General features: G+C 37.7%; 2 protein-coding genes across 4 annotated transcripts in view; one reads left to right on the top strand and one right to left on the bottom strand.

Moving 5' to 3' along the window:
* The first annotated feature begins 1,167 nt into the window (after positions 1–1,167).
* LOC135072706 (acylphosphatase-1) lies at positions 1,168–8,392 on the top strand. Its single transcript, XM_063966732.1, has 3 exons — positions 1,168–1,352; positions 6,911–7,037; positions 7,887–8,392. The coding sequence occupies exons 1-3, from the start codon at positions 1,283–1,285 to the stop codon at positions 7,999–8,001; spliced, it is 312 nt and encodes a 103-aa protein (XP_063822802.1). The 5' UTR covers positions 1,168–1,282; the 3' UTR covers positions 8,002–8,392.
* A 2,590-nt stretch (positions 8,393–10,982) lies between these two features.
* LOC135072683 (uncharacterized) overlaps positions 10,983–26,899 on the bottom strand; it is a 28,360-nt gene continuing 12,443 nt past the window's right edge. For all 3 annotated transcript variants that reach the window (XM_063966691.1, XM_063966692.1, XM_063966693.1), the window contains 3 exons: positions 22,422–22,574; positions 12,904–13,087; positions 10,983–12,372 (listed from right to left, as the gene is read on the bottom strand). In XM_063966691.1, the coding sequence (XP_063822761.1) occupies positions 12,098–12,372; positions 12,904–13,087; positions 22,422–22,574 (612 nt within the window). In that variant the 3' untranslated portion in view covers positions 10,983–12,097. The remainder of the gene's footprint in view (positions 12,373–12,903; positions 13,088–22,421; positions 22,575–26,899) is intronic.

Here is a 26,899-nt window from a genome sequence, read left to right as displayed (position 1 = left end):
TCTCGAGTCGGCCACTCCGACCCCTTCACCGTTCGGCTATTGTGGCTATAATAATAAAATGTCTAATCTAACTTCACCAGAACTACCTACCTTTACCACAAGTATCCAACCTAGCTAGCATGATAAGGTTTTCAATCTCTACTTTCCCTGAAAACATGCACGTTGTAGCTTTTACCTATTCATAAATCTACCTACACTATCAATCGAGGATTTCTGTTCGACTATTATAACTAGGTATCACGTCTCTCTTGAAAGTTCATAATATCCCGAGAGTCTCTGACGGTAATACAATAACAGGTAATTTATTTTTTTACAGACGGAACTGCGGATTAGCGATAGCCTTCCAACATCTTTACAACCCAACAAACAATTTAACTGTTTATAATACAAGTACCTTCACCTATATTTCCCTGACGTACGGCCAGTTGATTAGGAAGTAGTTTGTTCAATCAGTGGCCAATCATATAATTGTAATTGTGGACAGCGGAACAGGCCACTCCATGGCGGGGAACTGGCGTGGACATCCGTCAGGTGCCTCCATGAGTTGGTTTAGAATAGCTATTGCAAGGGACATGAAACTGGTTGGTACATATTGTAATAAAAGATTGAATGAAATAGCTAAGGAAAAAGCAAGGAAATTGAAAGGAAATTTGAATCGCAGGCATTGGATTATAACAAAGATTTAATTCAAACTCGTTCAACAAAACATAATTCCGCCAAAAGCGACTGAAAAGTCAAACTTGGCTTTAATAATTTAGAATAAATAAAAAGGTCTGAAAAACGCGTCCTCCAAAGTAGAGTAATTGCTGATTTGTTATTTATTTATATTGGTAGTTTTGCGCCAATAAATACAGTAAAACTTTTTACATCAAGTGATGTAGAGAACGAGGGTCCATTCCATTCGAATCAGTTTATTAAATTACATAATTGTGTTATCTTTTGGTAAGGTCTAGACTAGAAACTTAAATAGGAGGAATTAAATATTTCTCATATAAAATACATAATACTTCCCCTTAAACTCGGTCGGTATCCAAAACAAATCTCATTCGATCATCAATAAACCGTTTAACTGAAAGGCAATGATCATAAACTCACCCATCCACTATAATGTTTGATTACCGCCCTGCACCGCAACGTAAATAAAAATAAAACTGGGCAGCATACGAAGCGCGTCTAGGCGGGCGGCGAATCCGCCCAAAGACGTTCGTTAGACCGCTTTGCGTGGACAAAAAGAAATTTTAATATTTTTTTATCGGTGTTGGTGTTTTTTGTGTTGATCAATATGGATTCGGATAGTATAGATCCTAATGTGCTGGCATCAGTGGAGTTTGAAGTGTATGGGCAAGTTCAAGGTTGGTTCTTGATCGTTGTCATATTCGCTAACTCCATAAAGATAATTTTATTAGGGAAACATGTACTTAGATAATTAAAAGGTAATAGCTATATGGTTCCTTCACGCTTAATTTAGGCAATAGCGACAATTTTAGTTAGATACGTAGACTCTACAAAAAATTAGTAACTTTACAATTTTATTTAGATACGGTTGTTCAATAAATGAGTGACTTATGCCCGATTTCACCATCAATCCCTAATTTTTAAGTGGCCCCTATGGTAACAAATAACAGAAATTTTGTTTACATAGGGGTCACTTAAAAATTAGGGATTGATGATGAAAACAGGTATTAGTGTTCCCACAAGACAGATAGCTCCTTCCACCATGTTTCCTGCTTGCAATGCCGTGACTAGATGTTCCAATAAATTCCACCATATTTTATGTAGAATTTCTTATAAAACGTTCAACTCCGCTCATAATAGACCTACAAGGTATTATAACGCGGTCAAAACTACAAATTCTAATTGAGATGTCAATTTTAACTATGGTTTCTTTGCAAATTGGAATGTAAGTATAATAAATTAATTTGCAACGTAAGCATCCGTTAGGATTAAAGTATCTTTCGAAAAGCTAAAACACAGCTAAAATTTTTAAAACACTCGATGCTGTGTTTTGTTTGCAAAGCTTCAGAAAAATTGTTAGTTCAATGTTATTAATCCAAAAACACTTCCTTAACTCTGATGAGCCCTTAGGTGGAGTAATGTAAGGTCTTTAGACAGATTATAACATTAGTATACAATAATTTAAAAGCATTTTCCTGTTTTCGTTTATGTAAAGCGTGACATTTTAAAACGTGAATGGACTTCCCAAACTAGTACGTTTGTTGGTACTTAGCCTGCATTCCAGAACCTTTCTGCCCCATCGACCGTCAGTTTTGACGAGCTTTAGCCCTGTCCAATTAAGACTGCCACTTTACTTCCAGAACCTTTCTGCCCAATTGGCCGTCAGTTTTGACGAGCTGTAGCCCTGTCTAAGACTGCCACTTTACAGATGGCCTTTTAGACGTTGCAAGAAGCCGCTGAATTCACGCAGATTCCAAATGGTCAATTTGGAAATTGTAGATTCAAGCCTTCAATCGAATCACAAGCTTGAATGGTTATTCACAAAGATGACGTTACTGGCCTTAAATATTTTCCTTTTGATAGCCACTGTGTGCTTTACTCTGTTTTCTCAACTTCCTTCAGCGATTTGCGAATATTAATCAAGTGAGAGTATTAGATTAGGCAATGTATCGGCAGCTGATCGCTTTATAATTAGACGCGCACACGCATCTGGGTCGATGTCAATGGGCGATTGAGATACGATAACAACAGAGACGTACGTGACGCCAGATTTTTATATAGATGTTGTGCTGATTTCTAGTTTATACTCTAAGAGTCTGGGTCTAAAACTGGATCATACAAGAAACGTTAAAATACTAGACTTAGGTGGACCGACGATCTAGTCATGGGAAGCACCTGGATAGCGCAGGAACGATCGTTTGTCCAGCAGGCTGTCATAAGGCTGAAGTGAACGAACCAAACTTGGGTAGGCAGTTATAGAGAAAAGCCCATGACTTACGATAATGTACATTTTTTCAATCCCCTATGAATAAGATAAGGTGATTTTAATTAAGCTTAACAAAGTCTGTTGCCATAAATATAGTAAACAATCTGTCACTATTGGTATTTACTATTTAGTTTGACGATACATTTTGTATGAAGAGCTTATTTTTTAATTATACCACAGATAAAAGTTTTACGTGATGTTTTATTAAAGATTATGTTCTTGGTATTTTTTAATTAGGTACATTATAAATGTTATAATTAGACTCTCACAGCAACAAATAGCATAAGGATACATCTTGTGCTAAGTAATGAGGTGAAACTAGGCGTTTTTAGATAACAGATTTTTATAGCTGAGATTAGTAATACCACAGAATAATAATAAGTACTACGTACAGAAGTTTTACTTCGCGAAGGTATTTAAAAAAATGTATGCTCAATGTCATTAACAATATGGTGTAATTTAGCCTGTCTCAAGAGTCATGCACCATTTTGTTGACAAACGTCAGTGATCGGCACTGCGCCGAAGCGATAGGGCTGACTTCGGTAAAATGATGTGACGTGAGGTGCCAAACTGCGAAAAATGGCGGAAGAAATACACGATTTAGCATGAATTATCATGAATAATATTAACTACTTATTTACCTCTCAGTGTCTTGAGGCAACTTAAAAAAGTACATTCTGTGTTTTATTATTATTTAGGCAGTTAAATACTGCACAGTATTTAGTACACCATTTTCTTTATTTTCTTCATCATACGCAAGAATACGCGTGCGTGAGTCAATGTTCGCTCGTATGTGAGGCCTTGTCGAATAGTATTCTGTAGGTGGGCCATCGTGCGTGTTTTGTTTTCGATGTAAACTCGCGGACATGAACAGGCCTGGTAATACTGACTCGTAACTACTTAGCACATAAGGGCATTTCTACTGTACGGTGTATTTTTTCTCAATTCGGTGCTAAAATTTATATTTAGTTTTTTAAGTAGTTTCAATACAAAAAAATAAATGTTACTCCATTCTGAATGTAAAAATAGCATTGTCACTACATATTGTGAAGTGGTTTATGAGAAATGTTAAGCATCGAATTGAGAGAGCACCGAATTGAGAAAATGAGTCACGGAATTGAGAAATGAATCTCCAAATATAAAAATCGCTCCGCAAACTTAGAATTCATGACATTATGAAGAAATATCCAATGTATTTCAATAGTTAATATAATGAATATTTAAAACGTTTTGATATCTGATTGCTGGTCTATTAGTTAGATGGTTCATTTTAGGTTTATGTGTCTGAAATACCAATGGAATAAAACAAAAATCCTAATCAATATGTTTAATTTTTTAATAAGGAATTCTAATAAATTCTTAATTTTTATATATTATTTTATTCTTAACCTTAAACATAAAACAAATATTGCAAAACCCAAGAGCTAGATTGACCTGACACTATACCGAAGATATTATATCGGACGTCAGTTTGTACACGATTAAAATGGCACTCAAATATCTGAAATACAACAAGGCACAAGGTGTTACGGCATTATAGCTGAGCTTCGCCGGTACTAAAGGCTCTACAGAAGCAGTTCAATTCCGTCATTCTCCAAGAAAAAACGCCTCCGGCATAGCACAGAAGTGTGGTGATAGCATTATAGACTCATCTCACTTATGAGGCGTGTTTACAAGCTGTTTTCGAGAGTCCTTACGAATCATCTAGTTCGCAGACTCGACGACTTCCAGTCTTCCGAACAAGCTTGTTTCCGAAAAGGCTTTAGTATTATGGTACACACACAGGTACGCTACGGCAGATTATACAGAAGACCAAGGAGTCGCGATATCGGGGATGATGATGAGTCATGGCCTCCGTAGAGCCTTTCAACAAGTTGGTCTCAAAATGAACAATGGACAAGACAAAAATCATGTCAAATGTCCGTGTTGCACCCACTCCTCTGAAGGTTGGAGACTACACTCGAAGTTGTTGACAATTGTGTATACCTGGGACAAGAGTCCAGATAGTTAGGTCCAACTTTGAGAAAGAGGTCTATCGCTGAATTCAACTCAGCTAAGCATCGATCGAGAAGCTTCGCTATTACGTCTGAAATACGTCAGCGTCTTAAGACAAAAGTCTTCTACCAGTGTGTGTTGCCAGTGATGGTGTATGGATGTGAAACTTGGTCGCTTACTATGAGCCTAATAAGAATCAGAAATGTGAATATCGGCAAGAGAACCAAAGTGACCGGCATAGCCCGTAAAATTGCATAAATCAAGTAGCAGTGGGCGGGGCACATAGCTCGTACAGATAATGTCTGTTGGGACTGAAAAGTTGTCGAGTGGAAACCACGGACAGGTAAGCAGGCCCCCACTAGGTAGACCGACGATCTGGTGAAGGTCGAGGGAAGAACCTGGAAGAATTATTTTAATAAGATAGCAATAGCAGTGTATTTTTTTTAATGAAAACTCAAAAAAATAGTTTTATTGTCTTCTGTCCAATGACTGGTACGGTCCAATGATTGGTAGTTCACCCTATTATTATGCTCTATTGATTTCATTATTATTTTAAGCTACACAAACAATTTATAGCACAATAAAAGTATCTATTTTCATTTAATATCAATTCGGTGTACTTGTTTTCTCAATTCGATGCCCCATATTCCGCGGAATTGAGATCCACGGAATTGAGGAAAAGTCACATTTCATCAAATTACTCGAAAATATTATAAATTACAACGATTTCTACCAAACGTAATGGCAGATATCAGTTAAATACTTAATAAATTCAGCAGTAATCTCATTAAATACTTCATGAACATTATTAATGTCGCACACCGGTTTGAGAAATGACCAGTAACCAAAAATTCTGAGAGATTTCAAACCTCTGAAAAATGCTCCTCAAAGCGACTGATCCCTCTTTTATACTGCTCGACCACTCGAGTGCAACTGCTAGTTTATGGGAATCAGGCGTGGGTGTTCGTATTGTGCGTTGTTAGTGATATAGGAGCACAAAAGTAAAAATCACGGAATTGAGGCACACACGTCGGACAAAATTTAAATGTGTTACTGTATTAAAACCCAAGGACTTGCAATAAAGAAACTCATTTATATAGCTTTATTTACTATCCCTTGTTCTGTGAATGTGGGTTTCATAATGGGGAAGTTATTATTTCAAAAGTTATGAAGCAAAAACGAGTAAATTCTGGAAACCGGACACTCCATTTTAGGCCAAATTTCGCCCGTTTTTGAACTTTCGGATTTTTTCAAGGCGAGATGTAAAACCTGGCGGTCTTCTAAATATGCTCTCCATCAAGTCAAGAGTCCTATAAATACGTGTGATTTTTTTCAAGTCCGTACTTCAATTTTAAAGGTACTTTTTTCGCCCCAGTAGGTCGATCGGTCGTCCCCGTAGAAATGCCCATAAACACTTAGGCATTGACTAAGAGTGGAATTTGACCTGAATATTAATACTTAAGGTACTAAGTAGGTATGTGAACGCCATGTAGTTCTGGCTTCTGGCTGAGTTTAATAGGACCACTCCAACTCTCCCATGGATATCATAATGGCGACTGAGAAATAAATGCTAGCATCTAGCTTTCCGACATAGTTCGCAGAATTGCTAAAATCAAGCTGCAGTGGGCGGGGCACATAGCTCGTAGAGTCTATGGCCGTTGGGGCTGAAAAGTTCTCGAGTTGCCACTCACTCGAACCACGGGCCGGAAGACGTAGCGTGGGCAGGCCTCCGACTAGTTGGACCGACGATCTGGTGAAAGTCACGGGAAGAACTTGAATGCGGGCAGCGAGGGACCGGTCGTTATAGAAATCCTTGGGGGAGGCCTTTGTCCAGCCAGCAGTCAACGTCATTTGACTGAAACGAACGAGCGAAATTAGAGAGGGTATCGTGCTCCTGCAGTAGAGACTGAATAACCTGAGTATGATGAAGTATGTGGATTAATTATCTACTTAGTATTTTGATGTATTTTCCAGGTTGTTACTTTACAAAATACTGCAAAGAACTGGCGGAGCAGATCGGCATAACCGGCTGGGTGAAGAACTCCAAGAAAGGCACCATCGTCGGCAAGATACAAGGGAACAAATCTGTTTTGGATCACATGTTAGTATTATTTAAATATAGTTAACTTCTTCTGTCGTTGTCAGGAAAAAGGCAAAGTCTTGCTTATTGTCGCCAATTAACAAACTATTGGCATGCACTTGGTTGGAAACACTTGGCTTGTCTACTTATTTTGTCTCATATGCTAACATTATGAAAATGGTTGGTGGTTTCTTCTTTTCAGCAATTGAAATGAAACTGAAATCCCCGGCACAATTGTGTTTATTTTACTTACCACTACGAGTGACCATGATTTTAGGAAATACTAGAAATCTTTGATAGGTTCTGTAACTTAATTTGGTAAGATCGTTATTTCTTCATTAGCAAGAGAAATGTCTCTAACCAAAATTTGGATCGCTCCCAAGTATTCGATATTCCATGTACCCACTTTTAATTAGCAGCTGATAATAAGCTGCCATGTCTGTCACGACGTAAATGATGGAGAGACGAGCCAAAAATGTCAACTTCCTATTATAGTTTACCTATTATTCTCCTATTAATCAATGTAGGTAATTCTCTAAATAGTTACATTACAAACACAACAATCTTTTAATGTATAAGATGATCGTGAAACCAAACTACATAGCTATTACAAAGAGGATTGTGTTCCAGTGCGCTTCACTGAATAATACAAAATGTAGGTACCTATATTTCTTCATGATCTGTGGACTGTAACAACTGATGACTTGGTTATTTCTTTTAAACCATCAGATTGATTCCAGTCTGCAAACTAGGACTTCTTTGGCGATAGAGTCCATTCTCTTGATCACGTTTCGTGTACCGTTCAATTATTCCGTTCAGTTGGTGGAGTTGGAGGACCTTGTTCTAAAGAGCCTCATTCTGTTATTCCAGGATCGAGTGGCTGAAGACGACCGGCTCTCCTGGCTGCAAGATTGAGAAGTGTGAGCTGACCAACTGGGAGTACCTAGCCCGGTTAGACTACACCGACTTCGGCATACGGTTTTGAGATTAACACTACTTGCTTTTGAGGTCCTTATTGCAAAACAGCGTTCAAAACTCGACTCACGCCCGTATTCACAAACGATGCTTGCTTAAGTGAAGCAGCAATCGAACGCATAGCGTTTAATAGAGCTCTGTGATTGGTTCGTGTGTCACCCTGTGCGTCCAGACGCACTGTGAGACCTCATGTTTGTGAATACGGGCGTCAATCTTCAGTCATAGATTGGTCTTTTAAGTTTTGTTAAACTCAGAAGCCTTAATTTATGGTTGATATAGAGTCGAATTTTGAACGTTGTTAATAAGGATCTAAAACTGCTAATTACTTATTACTTTCATATTTTTATTTTTACTAAAATAACTTATTTATTTTGTAATGCAATAAAGTTAACAGTTCCAAGCATTGTTATGTTATTTCTAAACCAACAATGCCTGTCTACAAGAATCGGATTTTAGACAAAGATTGTATAGCCATTAACATGGTGTTAACAAGTATTGTAAAGTGATGAATCAGAAAGAAACCTATTAGCACGTGCTCATATAGACAAAAATGAAAACAGTTGAAAATTACACATTCTTTTCGGAAAAACCAGAGAAAAAATGTGCAATTTTGAATTCGAATTTAAAAAAAGTATGTAAACTATAATTTTTTGTAACTATAATTTTATATTTACCTATCTACTACTTCATTTCCTGGATAGTTAATAGGTACCATTATCAAAGTGACCCAAGTTTTTGTCAGTCTTTTAGATATGTTTAAAGAACATTTATTTCTCATTAAAAACCTTACAGTCACTTACATGAGAAATTAACAAATTTTATGTAGGTTGGTAATTTACAAGTTGTCCAATAGCCAGAACAAGCAGATGTACTTAGTAAGATACTCTATTTAAATTGCTTTATTGTTTTATTACAACTCTATGTTGTAGGTACTTACTTTATTTTGTAATCTGACCTACTTTTTACATTATTTAATCCAGTTTACGGATGAAAGGTAATCTCCAAGTTTAATGATGATTACTACTAGCGTGACGTAAAAGTTTGTTTTGTTTTCCTTCATCCAGAGACAAAACATTGAAGTAATCAAACCAATATTTACAGTGCAATCTACGCTGTAGGTATGCTATAACAAAACAGTTGTCTTGTATGTCTGTATGCACTTGCGTTTGTCTCAAAAATCGTACTTTCAATGTGGGAGTGTCGTGGTCGTTTCAGCCGAATGACGTCCACTGCTGGACAAAAGCCTACTCCAAGGATTTCCACAAAGACTGGTCCTGCGCCGCCCGCATCCAGGCACCCCCCGCGACCTACGACGATTGTAGGAGTACCTATATTAAATGCATACTAGGTAACTATGTATATAGGCAAATAGACTGAACATATTTGATCGAAATTAAAAAGATATTAGAGTTATCATAAAGAGGGAAAGATAATAAACTTTTTGTTTAAGTAACTATCTCGAGCAGAACCGTAGAATAGTTATTTGTATAGAGAAAAACCCAATGTTTATAAAAGCTTAGATTTTTCCTACCAAGAGTATTAAACTTTACATTTGTATTTACTCTGTAGTGAGAAAGTCATTATGTGATTATGCAGGTATTATTGCAGAATTGGAGATAATTAAGACCAAATATTTGATGAGACAAACAGTTAAAAATTGCTAGGTACCTAACTTTAATTTTTATATTCCAACGTCCAAGTTTAAATAGTTTAAATACCATTGAACTGAGCAAAATCAGTAAGAGGCACGAAAAAGAAGTCTAAATAACTAGTGGACATGTGAAATGCCCTTCTGAAAATACTGATCTGAAAATTTGAAAATGGGTTTCCCTGAATGGGGTTTTATCAATCAATCTGTAGAATCATGGCTACCCAGTAGTTTCAGTGGTGGGAAAGTAAGGTGGAAATGACCATGACTCTATTCTGCATCAAGTAAAGCAGTGGTTTTAATGCTAGCTGTGCAATTCAGTTTTCCAATAATATGAGCGTAATTCACGATGGTCTTATCTTCGGCAGCTCAATGAATTTACCACGTTATTGTTTTCAAACAAAACACACCAATTTCACATCTATTGTATCAACAGTAAGAGTTAATGATACTGTGTTAATTACGTTGTAAAGGCGATAGGACAAGGACCTCTGGTTTCTTCCAAGACACTATAAATAACATCTATTTCTGTACTCGGAGGTGATTTTTATTGTTTACGTTAATTGTGTATTATCAAAATAATTATGCTGGTTTTATTGAATAACGACGTTTCATTGAAATATAAGCACATGCTTTCATTCTTTATTCAACACTAGCTTTCGCCCGCGGCTTCAACAGAGTTGAACTTTGGTTCCCCGTTTCATCCCCTTAGTTAGGGGTCAATTAGTGAAAATCCTTTTACAGCGGATACCTACGTCATCACAACTAAATTTCACGCAATCTGTTCACTTGTTCAGTGGTTTGAACTCTATGTTGATAAATAAGTCAGCCGGTTAAGGTTGCCTTTTATATGTAGGTATTTATATTGCTGACAATTGATATCTCTTTGTGAAGTCCTGTCTAGACATTGCAATAGGAATGTTCGGAGTATGCACTAAGCATGTACTTAAACTGATGTTATCATTATATGTATCTGACTTTGTGTTTCAACTTTGTATTTGTAACAGTATTGAAAGTAACTCAACATTTAAACAATCTTTCGATATAACTAATTTAAAGTTAAAATCATGATACTCACTCTTCTAAGCTGTTGTAACGAATCTGTGAGTAACGAATCAACTACTATTTATATCTTATAATATCTACCTTTTCTAAATATTTGACATTAAATTAGTCGAAGCTTATCACGCTTCTGTAATGTAGAGTTTTAAATAAATAATTCATGATTTGACGTCAAAGAAAATCTTAAAATTCTGATGTCACTAGAACACGGAATTGCATCAGACAATATTATATTTACACAATGAAAGGGTAATTACAATCGTAATGAATGAAACAGTCAATAAATACTAATAAAACTGTTTATTGTACTTAATTTTGTCACAACGACGATAATAACTTAAAATTATATATTTACATAGCGCAAGCTATTCTTACAATATCTTGTATTACTAAAGAATGACTTAGAATAACGAGTGGTTCGTATTAAACCGCTCGTCCTAAATTATACTGTAATTAATTATATTACAAATTAAGATTAAAATATTACAAGAATTGACCCGGCACTTTCATACATTCCACAAATAGGTACAAAATGTTTCATACAGACTTTAGAATTATTCACTATGTAGAATAGGGTCTCTTGATATAAAATTGCGTTTAAGCTCTAAGCATAGTATTTGTACATATTTCAATCAGACCAATTTTAAAGACTTGAATCTGTTCTTGAAGTTATAGACTATTCTGTCATTGCATGAGGTTGGAAACCATGATAGCAACTCGTCTAATCGATAAGCTATACCGTGCTAACAAGCAGTAGTACAAAACTTTGTTTATCTTCACCTAGCACTACCAGCGGAAAGCAGTGCAGGGCACTGGGCATTGTGAACATAATGCACAAGCCACGCCACGCATCACTGCTTTAGGCAATAACTTTGGCTTTTCTGCGATTTTCATATAAAAACTAATTATTTTATGTGGCAAGAGCATAGATATGATTTTAAGTTTAACAACTATGAGATACGCCAATTTTGTTACACAACAAAATTAGCGTGTCATGAATGTAAGGCGCGCCAATTTACATGTTAACATTATTGTAACTAAAATGTATTTGTAACTTTAACAGCACATATCAATAGAGTTTAATCCTAATGGAAGAATTGGAGGTAGTCTTAGTAAACACGAAATCAATGAAGAAAATTATGAAGAACAATTTGGTACTTTACAAATGCAATCACTGGGGCATCTCGGTACAACTAAGCAACAAGTTAACACAACAACAAAGTCTTTGGCCGCACCAATCCCGATGACTCCTGGCATTTTGCCGAACCCTTGGCCGAATATTTGGCCATAGGGACGCTTGTATAACGAGCGTCACTTTCGGCTTTTGTTGGAACATGGAGTTCAGGCTCCGAACCTTTCGGGGCTTAGGGTATACCTTGGCCATTGATGGAATTGGCTACACCTTTTCCTCTGGATTTTGTAACGGCATACTTGAGTCGATTTCTGGTTTTCTCGTCGCTGCTGTCGCGAGCGCCCTCTTATGTCGTTTCTTCGTCCTCTCCTTGTGGAAGAACAGTCGCAGGTAGTGGCAGGGGAAGACCACGCATTCTCCTGCCGGCTCCTCGGCGTCGATGTACACTCCTCGCACCAGCACCGAGTTGGAGCAGTTCAGGAGCATCAACAGCACCAGGCTGGCGATATGCGAGCACCAGTTGCTGAGTTTTGGTGTTTCTGGTGGAGAGGAATTTCCGTTTAGTATTGTTAAAATTTGCTTAGCTTAAAGTGGGTATTTTAAATCTCATTCTAGTCTCAAGTTGGGGAGCAATTGACACAAATCAGCCTTGATAATGCAGACGGTAGATTCCTCTTTATCTTTAGTGTAAGTAAACGTCTAGTAGGTAAGCACTTCGAAGAGCTTATCAAGTGGATTGTCAATAAATCCGATGTTTTGTTAATGGCTTTTATATCGATTGGGGGATAATTGGGACATTCGTTGACATAGACTTTGTAAATCAAACTGTCTTTATGTAAGAAACGGATGAAATACTTTTTATTGAGGTAGAATTCGTTTCAGCCAAATTACTGCTGGATAAAGGCCTCCCCCAAGGATTCCACAACTCCTGCGCTGCCCGTAACCATTTGTTTTCGCCACCTTCGTCAAATTGTCGGTCCACCTACGAGGCCTACCTACTCGAGAACTTTTCTGCTCTACGTGCTACTTCTTAGTTTACCTTCTAGATCCAACTCAACAGTTCGACTCACCAGGGAAGAAGTAAATATCCAGCATGCCCCAGAAGCCGCGCCAGACGTTGACGGTGGCGATGAAGGACACCAGGTGGTAGACATCTGCAAGCAGAAGACGAGGCGCGCCGTGCAGCCGCGCGGTCACCCAGCGGATCGGTGCTTGGAGAGAGAATGTCGCGATCACCACGGAGTAGCCCACGATCTGGTGAAGAATTCGACAGATTAGTCAAACAATAGTGTCTAGGGTCACCGGACATTCCCACCTTTCCTTCCCACCGCTGCAACTTCTGTGTAGCCAGGATCTACAGCTTGATCGCCAATAAAAACCCAACCAGTGAAGGTCAAGTTTGTCCCCGGGGAAAGATTAAATTGTCATTGGACCCGCAACGAAATTAATCAGAAGAACATAGGAGGAGTTCGAAGTTAAGATTCGACTTTCCTTCATTGTAAAGCGGATGACAGGTGACAAAAAAAGGTTTAGTATAGTGTCTAAACACTACGACCCTAGGGTCGTGAATCTTTTTATCAAACTAAACGTTTAAAAAAGCTAGACTTGTGATGTAAGTATCTACCTACGTGTTACTACTACTTACTACTACTTACTACTACCACTACTACTTACAGCTTAAAGAATGTAGGAGTAGAGTCCTAGAGTGATCAGGTTATCACTCAAGGACTCTACTTTTTTCGCTTCATATTGAATAATTAACAAGGTAAGTACCTAATTAAAACTAAATTCACATAATAAGAAAGTGTAAATAATGTTTAGCTTCCGAAATTATTCCGGAATCCCCATCTTAAGCCATTGCTAAGTAATTATCAAACATAGTGTTAACAATTCTAAAAATAACGTATAAATTGTTGCAAAACAATGCATTATAAATAGCACACGAACAAAATACGTAGAAGGAGGTTTAATAGAGTTTACAAACAAATCTGTAGACAATAACGTAGTCGGCGCCAGAGCATCATGGGCAAACACAGATGCTTCCTTATCATAATCCCAGGTGTATTTAATAAGGTTAATAAACAAATTAAAGGCTTTACGAAATAAATTAAACAACACAGTCTTTGTTTGCAGTGATGGATTCGACTAGAATGGAAACAGCCAGTAAATGAGGCTTGATAAGAAATTCTTGGTAACAGGAAACTCGATGACGTGAATCTAACAATACTAACTAGTAAAATGTTTGTTTGTTTGTAACTATGTCTGTATCGGATAAATCAGAACTGTTTCGGTTATCAGAGTAACATCAACATAATCGATACTAATCTTGAGTCACAGAATAGTCACACTTAGCCAAGAATCTAGGCTAATAAGGAAGTCAAGGAAGACTGACTCAAGTTGAGACGATCGAAATATTTAGTGATACTGAAGAAATGAAATTTAAAGGTGATGATAGAGCTATATATATAAATACATATACAGTGTGAGTCACGTTAAAGTGTACATATGAAAATAGATGAAACTAGACCTATTTTTACCGACAAAAAAGAGGTCAACATTTTTTTGAGATTTTTATTTTATTTTTTATAGAATTTATTTTCTTCCAATTACTTATTGTAAAGAAAACGTAATAACTTTTAAACTAAGTGGTATATCCTGATAAAATAAAAACAGTAATAATGCTAAATAACAGGCGATACTAAAAAAATACATAAAATACACAAAAAAGGCCAACAAATAATAAAAAATGATACTTTTTGAAAAAAAATGCTGTTAAATTCGTGTTTTTTTGGTTATTTGATAAATTTTTCCAAAAAATGCCCCTATAACCGGTGGTTTTTATTACTTTGTATTATTCTCTATCGTATTACCTTCGTAAAACCAAAAATCGCATGTCTCTATCCCTATCACAACGTTTGCAATGATCGTTTGAACTAAGCCTCTCCGGGCGCGCCATTTAACGCTTCGTTAACAATGAAACTGAAAATGGCTCTAGATTTGTAATTTTGATAAAGACAAGTTAGATTTCAAATAAAAACAAAAGATTTTGAAGTAAAATAAGCATTTTAGATAAAATTAAAATTGTCTCTACCTGTAGCGGAGAATAATGTTGTGGCAGGCCTTTGTTCAAACGATCATAGCAAATGTTGTGATAGGGATAGAGACATGCGATTTTTGGTTTTACAAAAATAATACGATAGAAAATAATACAAAGTAATAAAAACCACCTGTTATAGGGGCATTTTTTGGAGAAATTTATCAAATAACCAAAAAAACACGAATTTAAAAGCAATTTTTTTTTCAAAAAGTATCATTTTTTATTATTTGTTGGCCTTTTTTATGTATTTTATGTATTTTTTTAGTATTGCCTGTTATTTAGCATTATTACTGTTTTTATTTTATCAGGATATACCGCTTAGTTTAAAAGTTATTACGTTTTCTTTACAATAAGTAATTGGAAGAAAATAAATTCTATAAAAAATAAAATAAAAATCTCAAAAAAAATTTGACCTCTTTTTTGTCGATAAAAATAGGTCTAGTTTCATCTATTTTCATATGTACACTTTAACGTGACTCACACTGTATATAAGGTGTTATTTTTTGTACTGATCATACTTTACCAACGCATCTAATAAAATCATACAAATACAACCCAAGTGTTTTTAAAAAAAAATTCAGGCTAGTTTTCGAGTAAATCGACAAAGAATGTTTCGAAAAAAATAAAAAATAAATCATCCTTTGAGCGCGGTGAGTATTCGTTTGTACGCACTATCGTAGTAGCCGGCCGAGGGCAACGACCACTGCCACGTGCCGCGCCGCGTGAGTCGGCCATATTGATATCGCTGCCAGTCGCTCCGCGCCCACAGCCCGCGCCGAGCCGCCGATCGGCATGCGGGAGCGCAACAACATAAATAATCGTCCCAGTCCGTCCAATGCGCCCAAACGTATTGCAGTGTATGTGTGGTTTATTACAATGACGCGCTTGATCAATAACAAAACGCAGGTGAAATTATGTTTCGGGCACACTAACTGGCCGACGAGAAACATTGACGAGTCGAAAACCTTCATACCTTGCTTGTTTGGAGCCGCGCAGCGCTTCAGGGAGCGCAGCCGTATCCTGACTTGACGAGATTCCGTGCGCTTCGAGGACGAAGTTCTGGATTTCAATTTCAATCACCGGCACAGTGCTGGCGGTACCCAGATGCGAGCGCCGCAGACGGCGGCTTTTGCGTAAAAATACGGAATGCCTTATCAAGGAGTTGTTGCCAGAGGGCCACGACCGCGACCTAGTTCTATCGATGGTTATTGCGGAAGTCTACCTAGGTACATACCTACAGTGTGATTTGGACAGATGAGTGCTTGTTTACGCGAAAGGGACTTTTTCCGTAAAAAAGTTAGTGCGCGAATTGTGAATACAACATCCGACGTGGTGTCTAGTGAACAGCAAGCAAGTGTGCAGCCCGAAAGCATTACCTCAATTCGATCGTGGCTAGATTAGACAGTGCAAGACAGTGTTTACGTGAACATTCAACAAAGGCTTGACGTTCAAAATGTATTGTGATTAGTGTAATAATAACCTAGGAACTTTAAATAACAACATTCAAAATAGGTAAATGTGTGAATAAGTGAAATCAATGAATCTAAAGTGTGATGGCAAATCATAATTTAGGAATTAAAACCAGGAAAATTGATCAGTGAGTTTTATTTACAACACCTGTTCATATTCAATATTAGGGTGCATTTCCACTGAAGCGAAGCGAAGTAGTAATAGGTATGTACCTATCAATTTTTTATTACGTCTCTAAATAAATTGCGTAGGCATTACGAAACCGTAGATATTGAATTCCAATTTCTATCCTTTTTTAAATTTCTAGTTTAACGCGGATGATTCGCCTCGGTTCGTTGGAAAAGTCCCCCGCTATTACACTAATGAAAATACACTTATTTACCTACTTATGTAGCTAGATTTTGTTTCTCCCAGCGCGTAGTACCTATTAACATGACGTAACATCGTACATACTCACGAGTGATAATTTTTGGTAACGTAGGTTTAGTGTAATCTAACCTTTATGTGTGTGAACGTTGAATGAATGCGCGCGTCCATTGTTCGTACTCGTATGAATGAAATGAGTAAAGAAAGAGAGAGAGGCAGTGAGTGAAGACAGGATGGTTGTAAAAATAATATCTTTTTTTGTTAGGAAAAGTAAAAACAAAAACTAGCCTGAATTTTTTTTTAAAAACACTTGGGTTGTATTTGTATGATTTTATTAGATGCGTTGGTAAAGTATGATCAGTACAAAAAATAACACCTTATATACATACGAGTAATAATGCATCAAAGTAGACAGAAAATGTAATCGAATTGATTTCGTTTTATTTGTGTTTTAGTTTGATACTTTGTAGCAAACGTTTTTATTGCAATCTAGTTACAGTCCATGCATGATTATCGTCAACTTACTGTTAGGCACATGCTTTGTTCATAAACTAACGCCCGTATTCACAAACATTACTATGAGGTCTCACAGTGCGCGTGGACGCACAGGGTGACACGCGAACCAATCACAAAGCTCTATTCAACGCAGAGCGTTCGATTTGCTGCTTCACTTAAGCAAGCATCGTTTGTGAATACAGGCGTAAGTCACTAAGTACTCCATCATGCAAGACCAATTTATCCTGCTCCATAATTTGCCCAGGAGTGCGACCGCTTATGAGCTTTTCTTTTTTCTTCAATATAGAGCTAGATTAGAATATCCAACAGTCATGATTTTTTTCTATACCTACCTAATAGCACAATAATCACAATTTCTAAAAACCCAACACGTGTTCCTACATAATTAAAATAGGTAATTGAACTCGGCTGTTTATCATTACTGTTAACGAGCAATTGTATAACAGATCACACAAATATTTGTTTATTAGGTAATAAGGAACTTCTGATAACATACAAACAAGTTAATAGAAGTCTGTAGAATTATTTACATCTGGAAATATATTTATGGAAATCCAAGTCGACATGAAAATTGGAAAAAATAAATTTATGTCGATTTCACGCTAGTTTCTTTTACTTTATCTACATAAAACAAACTCGTGTTAGCTACGGCATTTATTACTTTTGATGAAAGGTAAGGAGGTAGCTGACACCCTGGACTAACATTATACATTTTATTTCGACTACCCAAAAAAGGGGGTAATGTTTTTAGTTGCGAGTAGTCCGCAACGTAGTACCATCTCAATGACTACAATCATTGTTTGTTAGGTGGTACGAAATTCGCCGCGTCAGCAAGTTATAATACTGTTTTTTATAACGCGGAGTATGTAGTCAATGATATCTTAAATATGAAATCTAAATCTATTTTCTGAAAACAAATAGGATTACGAGTAGAATAGCTCATTTTGAAAAGTCATGTCATAAAACATAACAACAATAGTGTATTGTAATAAATATTAACCCTAGTTCCGGTTCCGGTCCTGAATACCCAAGGGCAACTAAGATTTTCCTATGTAGATAGGTACTAGTGGAATACTGATTCTCACGGATCAAATGTCTGAATGAAATATGATAAATGCAAACTTTTGCGACTTTATAAGAGATTCATTATGAACAAAAACCGACGAAAATTAAACAGAAAACGTCAGCGTAGGCTTAAAAATGTTAACTTTCCCCATCCAGACGACACATGGAAAAATATGGCTATTTGTCAGAAAATGGGTGAAACCGGGTTTCAACTGATCGCGTGAAATGATGAACTAGTTCGATCTAGTAGTTATTAGTCTTTACAACGTGTGAGAACTATATTTAGATAGTGATGATGACGATGTTACCTTTGTTATTAAACATACAAATCTACTAGACAAATGGGAATAGCTGAGCAGTCACCGCCTCATGACAGATGATTTAAATAAAACAAAAAAGTAAACTCCCATTCATGTAGGTACTAAGTAATATCAAAGATTTGCTTTTTATTAGGTAGGTACCTACTCCTAATATGTCATAGACCTACTCGTATTTATTGAATTTTTGGTAATTTTCACCCCTCGTCATGTGCCCCAGCCATTTGAACTTATGAGAATTGTGCCGCAACAGGTCGCAGTAAGTTCTTATCCAATAACTCGATTGTGGTAGTAAAACTAACTCAGAACAACAGTTCATTCAAATATTATGCGGCAAAAATCTTGATTTAAAGAAGGGAAGTCATGTCTGGATGTCATGGTTTCATCTCTATATTTAGCCTATGATACCCATTACAAACTCCAGGAAAAAGGAAAACAAGAGCCAAGTGCGTCAGATTCTGCGTATCATTTGCATCTATATTTAGCGGCAGATTATCCAATTCGTCCCCAAGTGGTCCTCACTTTCAGGAACCCGGTAATGAGGTAAACGCTCCTGAGACGCTGTTTACCTACGTCTTGTTTAGGCATGTGACAGGGCCAAGTTCTTACTCAAAAAGGGATTCAAATAGCCTAATTTTTTACCATCAGGTGATCCGTCTGCTCTTTTGCCTCCTGTCACATAAAAAAAACCATTGCCATGAATTTGATGTGGCAGAATACTCATAAACCAATACTTCATGGACATATTTGATTATAATTTAACACTTTAGCAGTCCATTGTACTATGTGTTGTAGAAACCCCTTGTTTCACTATACTACTAACTACAGTATTACCAATAGTAACCTATATTATGTGTGCTATTTTCTATTTGTAAAATCAAAATATTGGTCACGAGAAAAAATGTGCGTTAGCATTTTTAAGTACCTACACGATGTAGAGCAACTTGGCCCTACTTTGCTTTGTGTTGTACGTCTCACGTAAAGCAATTTGCTTCAATGTCACTATTTGATAATGAACGCAGGAGTTGACTTTAGTGTATCCTTGGTTTGTATCATGAAGTAAGTTTATTGTACCTCAAGTAAATAGTTAAAAAATATTTAACCAGGTTTTGCACAATTTAGGCTCCACTGCAAAAACATGTCCGCCTTCTACTCAACTTTCAGGAAAAGTGATTTTTTATTAAAATTATTGTCCTACTTACAAAAATTTTGCCTACTATCTATTTCTTTGTATTTTTGTATCTATCACTACGTTAAGACATAGTAAAAAATACTAGGTATTTCTTTGGACGTAACGCAACGTAATACTTACTTTACTACACTTTTACACTTGAGAGGCTTCCTGGCATTGAATCAAATATAATAGTTCAAGACTAAGTATTTATTGCACTCATGTTAAAATATTTAAAAAATCTTTTTTTGTTTTTTATTTTCTTCCCCAGATTTTACATATAAAAAAATTAAGTACATATTCCAAAGAAAAGTAAGAGTATATACGACAAAAGAAAATTTTCAGTAAACCATCGTCTCTCTTAGTTCAAGCACAGAATAATAATAAGGTTCAAGTAAGTAAGATCGTTTACAGGCGTACTTTACATACATTATTAGATAGAATAAGTACAAAAGTAATACTTTTGATTTGGATAAAATATACACGAATAAGAGAGGCAATGGCCAAACCTTTTAGGATAGCGACAGCAAAAGAAGACAAAAGTATACAATACCAGAAGTCATTACACTCTGACAAAAGTTTGGTACCAAAATACGAATCGCCAAATACCGAATTATATAACATCTGTTACTGGATTATCTCCTCAAGGTGTATAATAATAAGGTCCACAAATAAATATAGAGATCCATAGTAAGCAAGGCGTACTAGGGGGATAAGACAACGAAGGAAGCACCAATTGCTCCGCAAATGGTCAGTGACTCAATGTTACATATGACCCAAATGCGGAAAGATCACACATCATAATAAAAATTCTAGCGTTCTTCTATCGTATGATCCTAGCAGATTAGCCCTAGCAAGAGCGTTATAATATTTTTTAACCGATCATCAAAAAAGGAGAGATTCTATATTCCACTTATGTATTTTTTATCTGGCATTATCACAGAATAAACTAATAGTACTTACTGGTATTATAATGTGTTGATTTTAGACGATAAGCACATACATTATATTTGTCATCTACAATCGATATAAAGTGCCAGGATAGATCGTTAAATATAAGTTCACTTGGGTGTCAGGCTTCTTCAACCTGTATGTCCAGGGTGGGGAATATTAAATCAAATTAACGAGGTCGTTCTAGAACTGGAACACCACCAGCGAATCCACCACAACGTCACCGCCTCTCTGCTGCATGTATTGGTAAAATGGACAATATGAGACTCACCAAAGCAGCGCCGCATATCTGGCAACAATCATCGACATTGAAGCCTCACCGTTACCACAACCGCCCTACCAATATGGGTCTGACAGAGATTGCTGGCTGCTACAGGCTTCCAGCAGTGAGTGGTGCTGGTGATTTTAGAATTTAGGCGCGTTGATCTACCAAACTCCGGCATTCCATGAGCAACATGAATTTCTTCTGCCAGCTGCTTCCGAGAGCCAAATGACAGAGATTTCTGGCTGCTACAGACTTCTGGCTGTGAAGCTGGAGATTGGAGAATTTGGGCGCCTTGATCTGCTATGCTCTTGCATTCCATGATGACGTGTTGTGGCGTTTCTTCCGCCTTTAGAACTCACCAGAGACGTCCAGCAGGACTTGACCGCGTCTTCGGGGAACAGGAAGATGTCCAGCAGCGCCCAGGAGCCGCGCCACACGAACACCACCAGCGAGCCCACCACCGCCACCGAGAACACGCAGTCCAGCACGTACAGCGCCGTCTCTCTGCTGTGTGGAGTCATTAGTAGACTATGAGACTCACCAAAGACGTCCACTTAACGAGGTCGTTCAGGAACTGGAACACCACCAGCGAATCCACCACAACTGGTATAATGAACAATGAACTCACCAAAGCAGCGCCGTGTATCTGATTGCTCCAGGCAGTCTGCCCAAAGGGAAAGATGGCGGGAAACCTGTATTCGCCTCTACCATGGAGATTGATGTGTCACCGTTACCCTTACCACGTCCATTTTGCCAGGCGCGAAACGGCAGAGATTGTTAGCTGCCACATGCTGATGCTGAAGAATTTATGCGCGTTAATGTACCAAGCTCCTGCATTCCATGAGCACGTGCTCTGGCCCTTCCTCTGTCATGGATGAGTGAGTAACTCACCAGAGAGGTCCAGCAGGACTTGACCGGGTCGTCGGGGAACAGGAAGATGTCCAGCAGCGCCCAGGAGCCGCGCCACACGAACACCACCAGCGAGCCCACCACCGCCACCGAGAACACGCAGTCCAGCACGTACAGCGCCGTCTCTCTGCTGCGTGGAGTCATTCATGGACGATGTGGCTCACCAAAGACGTCTATCAGGATCGTATCGCAGCCTACCACGTATCTGACTGCGCCAGGCAGTCTGCCAACAGGGAGAGATGATAGGAGATCGTGCAGAGAGATCTATCCGCCCTTACCATCGATGCCACACCGTGACCACGATCGCTCTGCCAAAAGCCAAATGACCGATAATGCTAGCTGCTACAGCCTTCTGGCTGTGATGCTGAAGAATTTATGCGCGGTGATCTACAACTCTCTAAATGAGCATGTGCTATGACGTTTCTTCTGACAGCTGCTTCCATGAATGAAGGGTAACTCACCAGAGAGGTCCAGCAGGACTTGACCGGGTCTTCGGGGAACAGGAAGATGTCCAGCAGCGCCCAGGAGCCGCGCCACACGAACACCACCAGCGAGCCCACCACCGCCACCGAGAACACGCAGTCCAGCACGTACAGCGCCGTCTCTCTGCTGCTCTGTAAATAATACCATTCATTACATATGTGCAGCGATAGGTTTATTATTAACTAGCTTTGGGTTGCGGCTTTGTCCGAGTGAATTTCAGTCTGTCAAAGAAAGTCTATTTTAGTCCCTTTTTAGAAAAACGAGTTAAAACTGTCCTTTATATTTTATCTCCGTACCAATTAGATAATTATATTCTGTGGCAGGCATGTAGATAGATGATAGTACAAATATGCATTCCTATGACCAAGATACTTTTCGTAATATCTTATCAAACTTTGACCCTTGCGGGATCCGAATCCGTAACTACACTCAACATCAAATAAACCGCACCTTCCGCGACGCGAACTTTAAAGATTTTCTTCTGACACAATCATGGTGCCCCAACAATATTGGTGTTATTTGAAAGCCCAATAAATATCCTCAAAGAAAAACACATTAAATTTCTTAATAAATGATTAACATATACCATAAATGTCACTTGAAAAAAGACCTCACTTTGGGCTCACCTCTGGGATCAATTAGACCAAATTTTATGGTTATAAAACCAAATAATAATCACACGTGTCCTCTTTAACAGACGGATAGCGATTAATCCCAATTTAACAGTATTATAACCATAAAAGTTGGCTCAAGCGTAACTACCTACTTTTTTTAATAAGTGACTCTGGATCCTTCTAAAGACACATTTTTGGGTTAAAAACCTTTCCTTTATTGAAATGAAGTAAATTAAGTTTAGTACTAGGTTTTTAAATGGTGCCAATATTGGTAAGAAGTGGGGATGCATACGTTTGAAAGTGCTTATCGCGGGAGGTGCGATTTATTTGATGTCGAGTGTATTAGGTTTGTAAAACAAAGCGCGAATTTTACGTAGCAAATACCATGATTTCTGTGATTTATACATTGTTTTAACATCACCAGTAGATGCATTATATCAATACCAATATTAACAAAACATAGTAAAGAAAACACAATAAACATGCATTATTAGCGCGACAGTTTGTAAACATCGTAGAGTAAACGTAGACGGGCGTAATCTTGCGCGCTACTACGTAACGCTACGGCGTAGCAGCACAGTGACAAGTCGCATTGATTGATTTTCGTGGTGCTGATGTAGTATTGATTGAAAAGTAAGCTGAAATAAAATCCAGCGTGGCAATGTCACTAGCCTTCTGGGCACCTTCCCCCCAAGGCAGAGATTTGAACGATTTTTTTATTTATAAGGCTTGTATTGTATTATTATTTTTTTATTTTAATTAGGTTTATTTAGTTAAGTATTATAATATTATTTATTTATTTAAGCTGAAATAAAAAATGTAAACTATCCTTTACAGTGTTTTAACTACGAAGCTATGAGAAATTAGACTTCACAGAACTTAAGTACTTAAATTACCTAGCATTGAAAATCAATAAAACAACTTTTTAAAACAAGGTAAAAAGTAGTAAATGTGTGTTTTGCAATTATTGTAAGTTTTTACCTTTTTACCTTAAGCTACTTATAGCATACTCATGTAAGTATGCTGAGACATTGTAATTTATTGGATCACGTAATTTTTAAATTAAATGGATACCCATTTGCAGTTCATATTAATTAATTATTGGATAGTACTTGTAATTTTGCGCGCTATAAGAGACTGGATCCCACAACACAGGGAATCCTAGTGTGGGAACCAGTGCCTTACTTTGTGTAAACTTTTTTGAAACAAATATTTTTATATTATTATTTTTTATATTTATTATTTAATTTATCATGCCGTGTATATGTCGCAGTAAGATAGATAAAGCCGTAATATAGTTATATCCCTAGGGATATAATTATATACCGTAACATAGTTATACGAAAGCGATTCATTACTATCTCACTAGGAATATAGTTATAAAACGGTCCAAGTTTAGTGATATAGGATTTACGATGAAGCCTAGACTGTAAACTGTTTGTATACCTATTACAAATAAATAAATAATATTGGCATAGATTGAAAACTTATTAGGCTCTTTCAGTGCTCTCTCAAATTAGACATTTGTCGTCCGTCTCTCTAACCATATTTAGGTAGGTACTAAGTGAAAGTATTCGATGACGTAACTAAATACTCGTAGTACCTAACCTACCTACCTACTTTCTTTTACTTAATACATTATCAGTACAAATGAAAACACCAAAACCGTTGAACCGTCGTATTTCCACCACACTACGCCACATCGGTTAAGTTGTACATTAAAAAAAACCATAAAACTTTTCACTGTTTATACCACGTGACACGAGCGTAAAATCTAAATCAGCTGTTGAAAGTGTGATCAAGCGACAAATTATTAAAACTTGATTCAAACAATGTTTAGTGTATTTTAGCACAACTCCATGACATCATAATATTTCACGTCAAATACTTGTCCATGTGCTAATTCCATATAGTTTGTCGTTCCCGTCATGTAACTACAGCGGTATTTTCCAGCTGAAAGCCAGTAGTTTCAATGAACGATTACAAATAAATTATTACACTATTTTCACGTGTAAGTTAATTTACGATGTAACAACATTGAAAAATCCCGCATAGGTGTGTTAACTAATTATCTTGATTTATTATGTATTCGTAAGAAGTAAAAACAAAGATTGACGCGAATGTAAGAATTCGATTAGGTAATATAATACTTTAGTTTGTTTTTTTTTTAATAGAAGTCTCGTGGCTTTACTGTTGATTTGAGGATTTAATTTCGGAATTAGAGGTTGATTTTCACCGATAATATTCATGTCAAAATCTAAATTAAGTAACTACCTACCTACTCGTATGTAATTTGATTTCGATGGTCATAGAAAATAATAACTTATTATTATTTAAACGTTTATTTTTTTTATTTGATGCTTTATGGGAATTTAGATACACTCGTAGTTCGTACCCACCCGTAATAATGTCAAAATTGCATTTTAAATAAACCTTTTGTTATTGTTACGTCATTTTTTACATTATACATACTTTATCGATCAATTTGATCAAGGCATGTCAGACGCCCATGAAGATGGCAAATGAAAATAATTTTATTCGTATTTATATTAGGTTGAAAGGCTTTTGAAGCACACATAAATGACTAAATGATATGAGTTGTGAACTCCTAATAAGAGTGTCCTTGGGGCTCAAAAATAGCTTCTCGTGTTATTTATTTCTCGTTTAAACTTGGTAGAGTGTGAAATAATATACTCCTCTATTGTCGACACTTTCGCTCTCCTTTTCTTCTATTTTATGTTTAGTGCAGGTCCTACTCAGTTTATTGTCTTTTTTCTCCTTCTTCACGTAACTTAACTATACAACTAAACATTGACAAGGCAATCACAGAAACAGACGATTATTCAAAAACGTCAATACCAACCGTACGGAACATAGTAGGTACGTAGAAGAAGTCCTGCGGCGAATCCACAGCCACCGCGAAGGGCACAGCACAGATGTTGCGCAAAGTCCTCAGCGCCGCCAGCGACAGCGTGGCTGCCGCGGTTGTCGAGAGCAGCGTGCGCGCGTTGTCGCCTGTACATTCGTTCAGCAGGTTCCAAACGCCACGCCACGCGCCCACGCACGCCACGCCTGCCACGCACGTGCAAAGCCGTGACAGCACGTAGTATGTTAACCGCCCTCGATCCGGGCTCAGATGCTCCGTCAGCTGTGTCTGCAGCACGCACATTAGCAAGTCCACGCACAGCCCGAAAGCGGCACAAGCGGCCGCGCTCGCAACAGATTCCTCTGGCAGCACGTAAAGGTCCATGAGCGTCCAGGTGGACTTCCAGTAGGTGACGACGGCGGGCGCTACCACGACGCTGGCGAACAGCGCATCCGCGCATGCGAGCAGCGCGGAGTACGCGCGCGAGCCGCTCGCGAGCGTGTCGGCGAGCCCGGCTGTGCTCCCGCGCATGGCTGTGGCAGTAGTGCCGCCGCTACGTTGCGCCGCCGCAGATTACGCGGGGTAATTGCATTATCGTTCCGCCGTGACGTCGCCGCGCGTTCCCGTGATTCTTAGATAACGCTATTGGATGCTAATTGATGGATGTGCGGACGCGCGCCGATAACGGGGTCTATAACCAGCTAATTGCACTTCAGTAATCAAGTTATGTTTATCAACACTCATATGGCTGTAAAACACACTTTTGAGTGATGCTCCGAAATAGTTAATAGAGCTGAGAGTTTAGGTTGACAATCTTCTAACATAATACAAAACTATAAACCACATCTCGTTCGAAGTAAATCACCACGAAATTAACAAAGCAAGTTTCAAAACGTCACCGCCATTTCAATCACGAAGGGAACGCGCAAAGTAAGTATTTCCTACGCACTCCCGGCATCCTGTTCACGGAGCACGT

This window comes from Ostrinia nubilalis, chromosome 6, assembly GCF_963855985.1.
Source record: "Ostrinia nubilalis chromosome 6, ilOstNubi1.1, whole genome shotgun sequence".
NCBI classification, from domain to species: domain Eukaryota; kingdom Metazoa; phylum Arthropoda; class Insecta; order Lepidoptera; family Crambidae; genus Ostrinia; species Ostrinia nubilalis.
The sequence above is the reverse complement of the archived record's forward strand: the minus strand, read 5'-3'. Positions and strand labels throughout refer to the sequence as shown.